Below are 13830 nucleotides of genomic sequence, written 5' to 3'. Positions count from 1 at the left end.
CAAGAAAGAATTTGTAGTGTGTTGATGTCTTTCTTCTCCTCTTAATCTGCTTTCCCCTAAATCATCTTTATTTTTTCTGGATATTACTTTTATTACTGTACAAAGGCTAGACTTACCAAGCTTTTTTGCTGGTGCAATGTTTGCACCTGTTTTTTCTAAAAGGAATAAAAGGGAGATATTAGAAATGTTATCACTATGAGTGTACTTTGAATTGAACATTTTACTGATAATTACACTGGTTAACTAAGTAATTCTATTTGAATCTCAAACACTTGTCAGTGTACTCTTCAGCTCAACTGACTTATAATAATATATCAAAATCAATAAATATGAAGTGCAACTTCATATTTTATATCTATTTTCAACATTAATAAATCCGGAGTTTACTTTAATGTGTTCTTAGAACAGCTATGAATATTATGTCTTAAAGGTTTAGTTCACCTACAAAAGAAATGTCATGAGGGTGAGAAAATGATGACATATATATAAATCTATTCTTTTTATTCCTACACATTTGAGTTAGTAAAACAGTGACATGTTAATTGTGCAGGATGCACCAAATATCTAAGAATTATTTCTCAAAGCTTTGTTTTTAATTATAATTTCAGTTAATACAGTAGGTCCCCTTTCAGTTTTCTACTGCAACCCTGCCAGGGGGATGATCCGTTTAAACTATACATAGGAATACAAATAAAAAAAAACTACAGGGGAAGAACAGCAGGAGCACGTGAAAGTAAGCAAAATGAGCACTGTGTTCTTGGCACATCTCGAGCACTGTCACATGACTCTCCAAGAGTCTCCTGCACAACTTTTTCTGTCCAATCTCGAAAACCTGAATGCTATTACATAACCCTGCACCTTATTTTGGAAATTAAATTTAAGTAATTCTAATGGTATCTTAATTTTTTTAAATCTAAAACTGTTCCCTAGAAGACTTCTGCTATAATAGTAAACTTTCTTCAGATTCCAGATATGGCAATAAAAATTACAATTATTCCAGATATAAATAGTACCTATTAATTGTGATTAAAGGGACGTTTCACCCAAAAATGAAAATTCTGCCATAATTTACATCATTAAATTCTATGTTGTTCAAACCCCTTTTACTTATTTTCTTCTGTGTAGTCACCATTCACTTTCATTGCATCTTTTTCAATAAAATGAAAGTGAATAGTGACTGAACATTCTGCCTAACATCTCTTTTTGTGTTGCACAAATGAAAACAGTCATATGGGTTTGGAACAAAGCATGTGATCGTATTCAGTAACACGGTATATCACGGTAATTAACATGCATTATATTGTTATCGTGGGCACTTCAAAATATGTAAATATTTCTAGATAAACTTTTAGCCAAATTGTTTAGATTTTTCTGGTCACGCAGTAGTTTTAGTCTATCAATGATTCAAGATTCACAACACTGCATGTATGCGGCAAAAATGACACATGCACACTCTAATATAAACAAACCAGCATGGACGAGAAGCATGGCTGAAGGAGCAACACAGCCGACCCCTTATCCACCATATAAAAAGATTAAAGGTGCACTCAGTAATTTTTTCCACATTTTCCCCAAAAAGTTTAACTCCTAAATACATGGACTGACATTTTGCCATACATGTAGGAAATTACAACCACTCACATTAAAATTAAGACATTAAGACAAATCAGCAACCTTATAAAAGCAGTTTTAGTTTACATGGAGAGGGTTCGCACATGGGGGCTGCCATTTTAGAATCACATGACAATCTGAATACTACTCGCTTAATCACAGCAACCATCTTGTTATTTAACACTTTCACTCATTGATTAAAATAATCATGGCTGATTGTGAATACTAAATTTCTACAATGGCATCTGAAACTGAAAACTATTGATTTTATGTCATGTTACATCCAAGCTAAGTGTCCAAGATGAAACAAAGACTCGCAGTTATTACATTTGCCGTTATCACCTAGCTATACAGTGCATTCAGAAAGAATTCAAACCCATTCATTTTTTTCCACATTTTGTTATGTTGCAGACTTATGCTAAAATGTTTTTAAAAATAAAAAATATTTTCACATCAATCTACACTCCATACCCCATAATGACAAGAAACAGATTTTTGATAACTTTGTTAACTTTATGAAATGAATTGAAAAAACGGAATTATCACATTGACATAAGTATTCAAACCCTTTGCTATGACACTTGAAATTTTATCTCAGGTACATCCCAGTTCTCTGGATCATCTTTGAGATTATTCTACACTTTGATTGGAGCACACTTGTGACAAATTAAATTGACTGGACATGATTTGGAAAGGCACACACCTGTCTATATACGTTTTAACAGCTAAAAATTCATATCAGAGCAAAACCCAAGCCATGTACAGCCCGCAGAGCTCAGAGACAGGATTGTGTCAAGGCACAGATCTGGGGAACACTACAAAAATGTTTCGGCTGCATTGAAGGTTCCAAAGAGCACAGTAGCCTCCATAATTCTTAAATGGAAGAAGTTTGGAAAAATCGGGACTCTTCCTAGAGATGGCCACCTGGCCAAACTGAGCAATCTGAGGAGAAGGGCCTTGATAAGAAAGGTGACCAAAAACCTGACCAGAGATCATGTGTGGAGATGGGAGAAACTTGCAGAAGGACAACCATTTATGGCAGAGTAGCCAGACAGAAGCCTCTCCTCAGAGCAAGACACATAAAAAAGCACCTAAAGGACTCTCAGACAGTGAAAAACAAGACTCTCTGGTCTGATGAAACAAAGATAGAACTGTTTGGACTTGATTCAAAGCATCATGTCTGAGGAAACGAGGCACAGTTCATCACCTGCGCAATACCATCCCAAAGGTGAAGCGTGGTGGTAGCATCATGCTGTGGCGGTCAGGGTTGAAGGAAAGCTGAATGCAGCAAAATACAGAGATATCTTTAATGAAAACTTGGTCCAGAGTGCTCAGGACCTCAGACTGGGCCTAAGGTTAACCTTCCAACAGGACAATGACCCTAAGCACACAGCCAACACAATGCAAGAGTGGCTTAGGGACAACTCTGTGAATGTCCTTGAATATCTCAGCCAGAGCCTGGACTTCAAACCAATCGAACATTGAACACGTCCACCAACAGTCCTCATCCAACCTGACAGAGCATGAGAGAAACTGCAGTGAAGAATGGCAGAAAATCTCCAAACCCAGGTGTGCAAAACTTGTCGCATCATACACAAAAAGAATTGAGGCAGTATTCGCTGCCAAAGGTGCTTCAACTAAATACTGAGTTAAGGGTCTGAATACTTGTTAATCAATGTGATATTTCAGTTTTTTTCTTTTTAATAAATTTGCAAAGTTATCAAAAATGTGGTATTTGCTTTGTCATTATGGGGTATGGAATGCAAATTGATTAGATTTTTTTATATAAGCATTTTAGCACAAGGCTGCAACATTGAAAATGTGAAAAAAAAAACAAAATAAATGAAGGGGACTGAATACTTTCTGTAAATTAGCAACTGCCTTGCTCTCCCATGCGCTTTTTTTTTTTTTTACTAATTGAATTTTAGTTTTTAAATGTTCAGGGTTCTTTTCAAGTTTTCAAGTTATATGTTAATTTAAAAGCCAGTTTGGTATTGAAAAAAGTAATTAAACTTGTTATTACGAGAACAATAATAATTCTTGTTTACCTTTCAACAGGTTTTTGTAATGTTATTTAATAATGTGGTAATACCGTATACTATGATAAAAGCTTCAGGAATTATTGTGATGTGAAAATTGTATATCCTCAAATATATTTACACTAACATTTATTCATTTGGAAGACACTTTTATCCAAATCGACTTACAAAAGAGGAATAATACATAAATTCTGTCAATACATACATCAATACATCATTTCCTGTAACGTCATATTTGGAGGGTTGGTAAATGTTGACAGAATTTTTCTTTTTGGGACAATCAATTATATAAAACATGATGGCCACAATAATTGTGCTTCACCTTTGCTGAAGCGGAACAGACTGACAAAGGAGCTGTAGGCAGAGCGCAGGGGTGGCTCATCCTGTTCAGGGGTCAGGGGTTTGAAGTGTGTAAGGTGGGAAGTACTGGTAGGCGAAAGTGGCGGCTCGGAGCTCCAGTCCATCGCAGAGGATGAGGAGGATGCCTGGTCTTCGGCAGCCATGTCACTGCTCCTGAGGTCAATCATTCATCAGTGACTGGAATCCACATTCTATAAGAAACCTCTCTGAGGTCAAAACTTTACAGGCTGATCATGTGTATCTCAAACTTTGAAACACTATAAATGAAGACATGTGATTTCTGAGGCCTGCTGACTACAGAAAAAGCAGAGAAACATAATAAAAGTTTGCAAGGCAAGCTGTAAAAGAGTAGTTGCTCTTACAACAAAAGTACCTCAGCACAATAGAATATCAGTTCAATAGTCAGTAAATTCTAGGCCTTTAAGTACATACTTCCGGAGGCAATGTCAGAGAGAAATGAGAAACTCACTGAAATCACACCCACAGAGCATGTAATGTTCAATTTAAACCAACTGTAGTGACTTTGAGGCTCAGTGATGGACAAAGCAGCATGAGTCATATAGGTGTAACAGGGTAAAAAAAAGTGCTTCCACTTGCTTTACTTAATGTTGTGTATGGCCCTTTAATTATATTCAACCTGCACTCTCCACCCATATGCTGGTGCTGTGCAGCGAACTGGTTTCGGTAGGGTCATTAAGATTTGTACCAGCCGAGAGAGCGGTTGTGGTGGGTGAGTAATTTATGAAAGTCTATTATATGCTCTCTTCTCATGCTACCATGTTTTATGTGTAGTAATGTTTGATTTAATTGTCCTCATTATATAGCGCATGCGTGAGCATGATTATTGGGACTGAACACCACTTTTCAATATGTTTAAACAGGTACAGACTTTATATTTGAAATAATATATATTGTTATTGTATACCTGTCCTATATTGTTTAAACATAGTCATTAAGATTCGCACCAGCCAAGAGAGTGGTTGTGGTGGACCATACGTGAACATGATTATTGGGACTGACCATCGCTTTTCAATGTGTTTAAACAGAATCAAATCCACCAGGTGTGAGATGGTGCCAATCCAGTGCTTTATTCAACACAACGCAGAGACAACCCTGTTACATTGGTGCCGTGACCTGGATGGGAGTGAAGTTTAAGGGGGGTAAGGGTAGCCTTAGTGTAAGGGTAGTCTTACAGTATTATTATTTATTAATGTGACATTAATCTGACTGAATGTTTGTGTAACAATGTGTTGAATTCATCGTCTAAATCCCCTGTACTTTGTTTAATAATAATACAAAAAAGTGTGTAAGGGTAGCCAGCTGGTACTTGTGTAAACCTCACTCCCCTGGCCTCAAGAGGCGCACTAGTGACCGCCGCTAAGCTGTAGCCTTTAACCTCATCATTAGGGTGCCCACCTCTCACGCCCAAGACGGCAGTTCGAATACCGCTCAGAGCGGTCGAGCAGGACCAGTTACATATGCATTACCAGTAAGAGCGTCCAATCAAGTGACCTTATTAATATAGATTGACACGCGTTCACATACCATCGCCTGATTTCACCCAATCTGGTAAGTCTCCTCTTCCACGTCCTGCTACGTCATTAATATGTATATGCCGTGCCTTCGCCATAGTAGGAGATTTCACTTCGCAAATCGCTGGCATTTACAGCACTTTTTTAATTGTAAAAAGGACCTGTTGTATTATTCATTTAGCAAACACTAAATTAATGTTGTGATTGAGCGCGATGAGGTATGAAGTAGACACAAATATCTTAAGTTGTATGACTGTGCATATTGAGACACAAAAGAATACTAGAGATCAGACAAATACGAAAACACTGAGATCTGTCACATTTAGGCAAGGGATGATGTGGGCAGTTGTTTTTATCTGAGATGATCTAATCTATTTACTGCTAGATGTCTTTTTTAGTTATATTCAGCTCTGCTTGCGTTTATATTGCATAATCTAAAACAGAACATATGTAACTCACACCATATTTTCTGAAAAAGCCAAATTTCCTCTTTCATCCATCAGAGGCCAGAGTAAAGTTAGCAAAGCTAGCTGTCTGATTTACTTTTGCAGCTTAACAACACACATTTACTGTCATAACATAAAGACTACATGTACCTGTGTCGTCGCTGTTTACGTCATGTCTATGTCAGCAGTGTAAAGATGACATTAATCTCCAATGCATCTAACAGAGTAACATTTTCAGGTAATTCAACCCTTGTGATGTTCAGCGACTTCTTCAGACCCACTGAATCGATCACAGAGCGTTCGATCAGCCTTATGATCGCACAATCAGGCACGACACATCGAGTAAACCCCCATAAAATTGTAACGTACCATACAAAATGTGTTGATAAAACATCCCATTGACAATTTTTTTTTATATTTTATTGGTTTCTTCATTTCTGGTGGTCAAATATGTTCATATCATGTCATGTTTCAGAATTTATTTTTTAATGCTTTTATTTTGATGTAGAACTAGTACAGAGGATGTGTATTTTGCTAGACCAATTTAACAAAAAAAAAAAAAAAAAAAGAAAAAAAAATGAGTGAATGAAAATGGATAAATAAAATAGGCAAAATATTATTGTTGTTATATTATTGTATAATCTTGAAAAGTCATGATTGTCATTATATATTATATAACAGCTGTGTTTCACAGACTATTCAGGTTTTGGCTTCTGGAAACACTCTTCCCTCTCATTCTGCTGTGCTACCTCATTCCTGATGCCAGCAGACTCTTCATGGTCATTCCTTACTGTATTCTGGTAATTTACTCTGTTATTGGGTACCTTCCTGTGTCTCACTGCTGAAATAGGTGGCAAGGAGGATTCCATAAAAACATCATATTTGAAAAAACAAAACAAATATATGCATATATGTATGCATAACAATGGGACAATGAAAATTATCTCCTCTTACTGTATGTTTTAATACAATACTGTTCACCTGTGAGATGTATAGTTGTGGGTATCTCCCTATATTGTCTCTTAGGTCAAGTAATCAGTAAGCTGTTTTGTGGCCTACATGAGAACAAACTCTGAAGGATCCGCTAGTTCTATTTAGTGATGTGGAGCAGCTCTAGTTGTCTTTTGTCTCTGCTGAGACTAAAACAGAGGCTAAAAATGCATACAGTATTAGATATTTTCATACATTATATCTTCATTTTAGATATTATTCTATCACTGGATTGTTAAACCATGATTACACTTGAATGTACTGTACATTGTGGATTATATGAAAGCCTGGTCTGCCATTTCTTCACATATTACTGTCAGTTCCCCCAACGGTCTTTACATGAGACATTTTGTCTAAGAGGATGTGATTTTCTCTATTGATCCTTGAAATCTGTTCTTCTTCAAGCTGGTTATTAAAGGTGAGAGAATGATGTTGGAAGTTTGATGACTAATAATGTTAATATGTTTCATGTCTTCCTTATAACAGTTATATGGTGGAAATGTCAACATTTTGTTTTCAAATAGAAGACACTGTACCTGTTGGTTGACAAGTAGATGGTAATAGGTCTTTGGTGGAGTTGTGTTTATAGTTGAATTTGCAGATTTACCCTTAGAATATTATAGTGTGTGTGACAATTTGTGAGGCAGCTATTATTAAACTTGTAACCTTAACCATTAAATGCATGGTTTCATCAAACACGCTTTCATATCTGGGTCTTTAGAGACCCAGCATGTTTATCTATCAAAAATGGATCTACAAAATGCACATATAGTGTAATTTTTTTAAATATATTTTCCAGACAAATAAAAAATAAATACCAATATAGATATTTGGATGTTTTATTATTCACAGAGATAATGCAACAAATCAGGACAAATCTAGAACATGATTTATTACTTTCACACTGAAATTTCATGAGATTCATCTGGCTGTCAAAAACATATTAAGTTACACATAATAGATAAGCTACTCATAAGGTATACATAAGTATATTCTCAGGCACTTATTGAGTTTAAATAGATGCACAATTTACATAATTTCACTAGTATACCCAAATGACAATAATCATATCATACTGTTCATGTGTTGTGCTTGCTAAAGTTAGCTTCCATGTTGTTTCTTTATCAAATAACAATGTCATATGCAAATCAAGTCAGTAACTGAAACAACAGTGCCACTTTGAGTAAGAAATAGCAGTTCAAAACATAACATGGTATTATCACGGTTCATGTACAAAAAAACACGATAATACCATTAAGTACTTTTTGCAAGTGATATGATGATAGTAAATTAATAAATAAATAAAAATCAGCCATTAGGGCCTACCATGTTTACCTTGTTCATGTGCATGTCATAGCAGTTTTTGTCCCATCTGTGTTGCAGATATTTATTGACACAGGGAAGAATTGGTTGGTACCCTTGATGTTGCGTTATTTTGCTTCTCTGTAGTCTGATTTCAACTGCATCCGGAGTCTCAATGAACACAGATATGAGTTCAAGTTTTGAAGCGGTCATATGGTTGTTGCCATGGCAGCCATTCAGAAAGAAAGAGCAGCTTTGCTGGTCTACATTTATGAAACGATACTCTCTGACAGGCCCATTTACTCACTGTGATTTTTCAAAATACATTCAGACAGCTTTCTTAAGAAAGGAAGACAAACTTTGCTTAGGAAGTTAATGCTAGTAACTCCATTGAGAGTGCATCCTCACCCATTTAAAGGCTGGCCTACATAGTGCCCTTGTCCGATATGACTATTTCATGTCCTGCATGGATGTTCTGGCAGAGCAACCTGCATGGAAACATTGTAATCCTTCTAATATCCTATAGATCCATAGGATCTGTGAATTAATATAACCTTTTAATATGGGACATGGAGTGGGCACATCATCTACAGAAGATACTATATCCATATATATGCGAAGACTAATGTTATGCGATGTCTTGTGTCTTCTATCCCAAGGACAGAGAGCACGGAGAGTGTCCCAGCTTTCACTGCCTCTGACACACATTTGACTCAGCTGTTGGTAGAACATTTTGGTAACACTTTACAATAAGTTTCCATTTGTTAACATTAGTTGCATTAGGTAATGCACTTCCACTTAAAACCATTCACTTTCATTAGATATTTTTTCCATACAATTAAAATGAATGGTGACTGAGGCTAAAATTCTGCCTTACATCTACTTTTGTGTTACACAGGGGAAAGAAAGTCCATACAGGTCTGGAACACATGAGGGTGAGTGAATGTTTTGGGTAAACAATCCCTTTAATACTATAATGCCTTTGTAATACAATTTAAATCCTGACAACAGTTGCTACATTACTTAAATATGTCTGTTGTACCAGAGTTCAGGTAAACATAGCCTTAACTGAATTTAACTCCACATGTCACTCCAAGTAGCAGTGGTTGTGTTCATGATTAAAGAAGCAAAAGTTAATAAATGCAAATTACTCTCTTGAGTTTTGCTGTAGATAGATGTAGAGTCATAATTTGCCCTAGCATTTTCATCAGAAAAATCATATTTGTTAAGGTTTATGAACTGTTAAATCATTGAGAGTGGTTAAAGTACCTCAGGGTTTAATGGAAAAGCGCAACATCTCCACCTGCAGACGAAAAGCAATCCCCACACTTAAAAGAAAGGATTAAATAATTTTCAGTGTTATTTTTCAATAGACCTACTTTTATCCTCATATTTGTGTGTTTTGAAAAAAATTACAGTCTTTCTGATAAATATTCAAATGATAATTCTAACACATAGAAAGTCCTGTACCTATAAGTAGTAGTGCCTGTTAAAGCTTATGCACATTTGAATTGTTTTCTTTACTAGAGTGCACATAATGTAAGTTGTTGCTTGGTTGTGTAAAAACGTATTAAAGGCAGATATGCCTCAGTTCATGTTTGGGTGGTTACTTACGATATACAATGTCTTTCTTTAGTAGCAGTCACTCATTCTCCACTAAGGTGGGAGTTTATTGAGTTGAAAATTACTTCGTGATTTAATCACAGGCAATAAAATGTTACTTGTAATTTGTAGATTAGGTGTATAATGACGTTGTGTCTAGATAACTGCTGCTAGCCGAATTACAAGATGACAAAACTCTCAGGAGAGTGTGAGACTCTAATGGTTTAAAGTGCTTATTTTGTTTTTGTTCAATTTCATTTGAATTCATGTTTGAATTTTTGTTAACAGTTTCAGTTCTGTTTTTGTCAGGGCACATTTAACACAAGATACATGTCTCACTGGATGTCTTTATGAACTAGACAAACAAAAGTCTTGTGCAAATTTTTTCTGCATTACACATATTGTTGCCATGACAGCATATCATATCCTCAGTTTTAGAGGGATACGATTTATGTCTTTTTTTTCTAGGTTCAAAATACATGTGCAAGGCGTCTAAAGACTCATAATTACTATGCAGTACAGAATGATCTCAGCCAAAAACACTGGTTCCTATTCATGAAACAATAGCAGAACGAAGTTTGTGGGTAAATCGTTTGGAAAATTTTATTTTGGTAAATTGTTGGATTGATACATAACAGATGAAAGATTTATGAATGGTAAAATATTCGTAGTTATACCTAGAGCTGAGCATTTTTTTAACAAACCGTCTTGTATTTGTGAATTGAAAATCTCTTTGAACTGGCCTCTTTTGTGTTCATGAATGATCAGTCACAAAGCTTTTCTCTTTCTTATTTTTTAACTATACTGTAAAAAAACCCACTGTCACAAAAGTTTATACTTAGGGTTATGAGGTTTATTATTGAGCTAATGTAATGTGAGCAACATTTCGTAAAATCAGTTCAGCATGCAGTCATTGAGGTACCCTTTGTCATGTTGTGTGCTGTTACCAGAGTTTAAAAATTACACTGATCTCCTGACTTTGTGTGCAATTATGTTCTCTGAATACTTGCTTAGGTTCAAAGAGAATTGTATAATAACATTTGTGGAAATCAACATTTACTCTATGCAATGGTACATTGTTATATATTCTGAACTAAGTGACTCATTCTAATGTATAAAAAAGTACAGTTTACTGATAATGGGCCTGTTATGGACATAACTGATTTCTGTTTAGGCTATCCCATTGATCCCATCCGAAAGATCACAAATTATATCTTTTTAATATTTTTTTTCTTTCTTTCTCCTAGACTGTAATGTTATTAACCTGAAAACAAATGGAGACTTTAGGTCTCCTGCTTCTCAGAATATTCTCTTGAGAAATAGACTCTAGAAATCTCACACGTGTTTCCTCTATAGAGTTTCAGAGGAGATGTCAAAAACAATGTCACAAACTGTGTTCATATTTTATATCAAAGTCTGTATTTGAAAGTCATTTATTTCAATATGAACTCATCTCATCAAATACTTCTAAGACAATTTTTGTTAAGTTATGCTATCCACATTAATTATCATCCTTTACTCTTACTCTAAATCAGAGATACTCATCTTTGGAAAGCCCTAATGCTGCAAAGCAGGGTCCCTTTAGACTTGAGGGCCTCAGTGTTTTTTAAAATGATAATTATTTAATTCTTTCGTTTTCGTTTTTAATTTAATTTGTTATATTAATGAGGTGAGTACACTAAACATGTTATTTTAATTCACTATGGAAACGTAAAGAAGAAGAATAAAATAAAATACATTATATATGAATTATCATATATGTTTTTGTTCAAAAGATCCACACGCATGCGCATGTTTGAGTGAATGCAGCACTTGCATAACATAAAGCCAGAGATTATGTAGCCCGAGAGGGAGCACTGGTATTAAAATTAATAGTAGAAATTGGAATGCCCAATATGACGCATGTAGAAAAGTAAAAGAGCCAATGACTTTTTAGATGCCTTTCAGTCAACTTGAGACTGCATATTCATTAGCTGAACCAGCCTGAAAAATACAGTTTGTTCAGCTTGATCTGAGCTAAAGAAACACACTTTATGATATCATGTTTTTCAGATTTAACTGCTGGTTTGAAATATGACATTTGATCGTAATCTTGACCAACTGTTTTGGAGATTTCAGTCCAAGCTGTACTTGCCGGTACATTTGTCTCCATAGAAAAAAGCTGCTGTCATGTTTATTCTGTTGGTTCTTGTTTTTCAGCTTTGCAACCATACTCCCCCCGGAACCCAAAGACTCGTGGTTTCCTGCACACTGTCCGGCGGGTCATGGGAATAATGCCGCCGGATCGCGGGTCGGCATCGTTTATTGTCGGAACTACGACGGTATCTGATCATCTTCGAACCTCCAACTTTTGTTCTTGATTAATGAAATCATTCTTGGCAAATGCTTTTGCTTTCGTCCGTCTTGCACCGGTCCAGGAATTTTCCCTATAACGGCGCAATACGAATGCCCCTGGCTGTCCCTCTCAATCATGGCCCCGGTTCCGAAAACCCACAAAATAGAACCGGAGTCCTATTCCATTATTCCTAGCTGTGGTTTTCAGGCAACACATGGCCTGCTTTGAACACTCTGAAGTAAACGCTCCAGGCCCCGGGACCGGACACCCAGCTAAGGGCATCCGGGGGGCCAGGAGGCAGGGTCCGGAACAGGCGTTGGCTTGCCTCGTGGTGGACCGCCAGCCCACTCCCGAGATCCAACTACGAGCTTTTTAACTGCAGCAAGTTTAATATACGCCCCCTCTTATTTTGAGTGTGTGTGTTTCCTCATGTGGTCCTGTTTTCCCTCCATGTTCATGTGTCTTGTTTTCATTGGTTCGTTTTTTGATTACCTTGTTATTAGTTCTAGTTTGTAATTGGTTTTAGGTTATTAGTCTTGTTATCTTGTTTAGTGTTCTGTTTGATCATTGGTTTATGCCCCATTTCTGTGTATTTAAGCCATCAGGTTTGCCATTGTCTGGTGTCTAGTATAGATGTTTGTTTGGTAGCACTTTCAAATTTTTTTTAAGACAAGCTAAGTCTAGTTTAGGTTAGGCCATGTTTACGTTTAGCCATTGTAAAGAGGTTCAATGGGAAGGAGGAGGCGAGAACTGGCTTGTCAATATAAATAATAGTTTAATATAAAACTTAAACAAAAGACACAAACACACATATGACGGACATGTCCGTAAACTATCTCTCTCTCCCGCACAATCCTCTGCAGGCCTTTATCCCTCTCGGAGGCTTGATTAGCCTGATAAGGGACCGGGTGTGTATGATCACGACCCGGCCCCGCCATGGAGGGAAAACAGGATATCACATGACTATTGAAACACATGACATGAACTTTTCAAAATAAGAGACAGGAAAAATAGGAACCAACAGAATAAACATGACAGCTGCATGGGAGAGTTCCAAATATGGCCGCCGAGTGAACTGACTTGCCTTGAAAGGGTCTTTAGCGAATTAGCCTATAATTAGCCTGGTTTGATATTTGCATCTTCGCGATTAATTACTTCTTTTAATTTTTTGTCATTTCTTTACTCTGTAACTATACAGCAATTCAGCGATACTGAATTACCTTAAATGCTCTAGAAAATGGTCACCTCAAAATTCATGTAGCCTAGCCTAATGTCAGGAGGCAATCAGGCTCACTCACATCCACAACACAAAGATCACACTCACCCGAATACTAATCACCTGCACCTGTCATCAATCCAGCAATCCAGCAATCACCAGCACTATTTAAGAGCACAACTCACCTCCAGTCTCTGTCAAACCTTGAACGAGGAAATATCCACTAACCTGCTGTCTGTGCTTTTCAGACGATTGTTCCTGAGACTATTCCAGTCTGTTTCCTCAGTACACCCTTGTGTTACTTACCTGTTTTCCCTCGTCCAGAGACTCCTCCATCTCCCTGGTGTTCATACTCCGCGTCCTTTGGATTGTGATACTTACCACACTCAAGCCTGCC

The 13830-nt window shown here is 36.6% G+C and overlaps 1 protein-coding gene across 8 annotated transcripts in view; it reads right to left on the bottom strand.

Annotated features, from left to right (window-relative positions):
- LOC127655065 (1-phosphatidylinositol 3-phosphate 5-kinase-like) overlaps positions 1-6288 on the bottom strand; it is a 39655-nt gene extending 33367 nt beyond the window's left edge. For 4 of the 8 annotated variants that reach the window (XM_052142666.1, XM_052142670.1, XM_052142668.1 and 1 more), the window contains exons 1-3: positions 6139-6288; positions 3973-4201; positions 117-155 (exon numbers count right to left, since the gene is read on the bottom strand). In XM_052142666.1, coding sequence (XP_051998626.1) covers positions 117-155; positions 3973-4177 — 244 coding nt within the window. In that variant the 5' untranslated portion in view covers positions 4178-4201; positions 6139-6288. The remainder of the gene's footprint in view (positions 1-116; positions 156-3972; positions 4202-6138) is intronic. The other 4 variants (XM_052142669.1, XM_052142672.1, XM_052142673.1 and 1 more) reach the window with 2 other exon arrangements.
- Positions 6289-13830: the final 7542 nt, after the last annotated feature.

Source organism: Xyrauchen texanus, chromosome 14 (genome assembly GCF_025860055.1).
Source record: "Xyrauchen texanus isolate HMW12.3.18 chromosome 14, RBS_HiC_50CHRs, whole genome shotgun sequence".
NCBI classification, from domain to species: domain Eukaryota; kingdom Metazoa; phylum Chordata; class Actinopteri; order Cypriniformes; family Catostomidae; genus Xyrauchen; species Xyrauchen texanus.
This window is presented reverse-complemented; position numbering and strand designations above follow the sequence as displayed.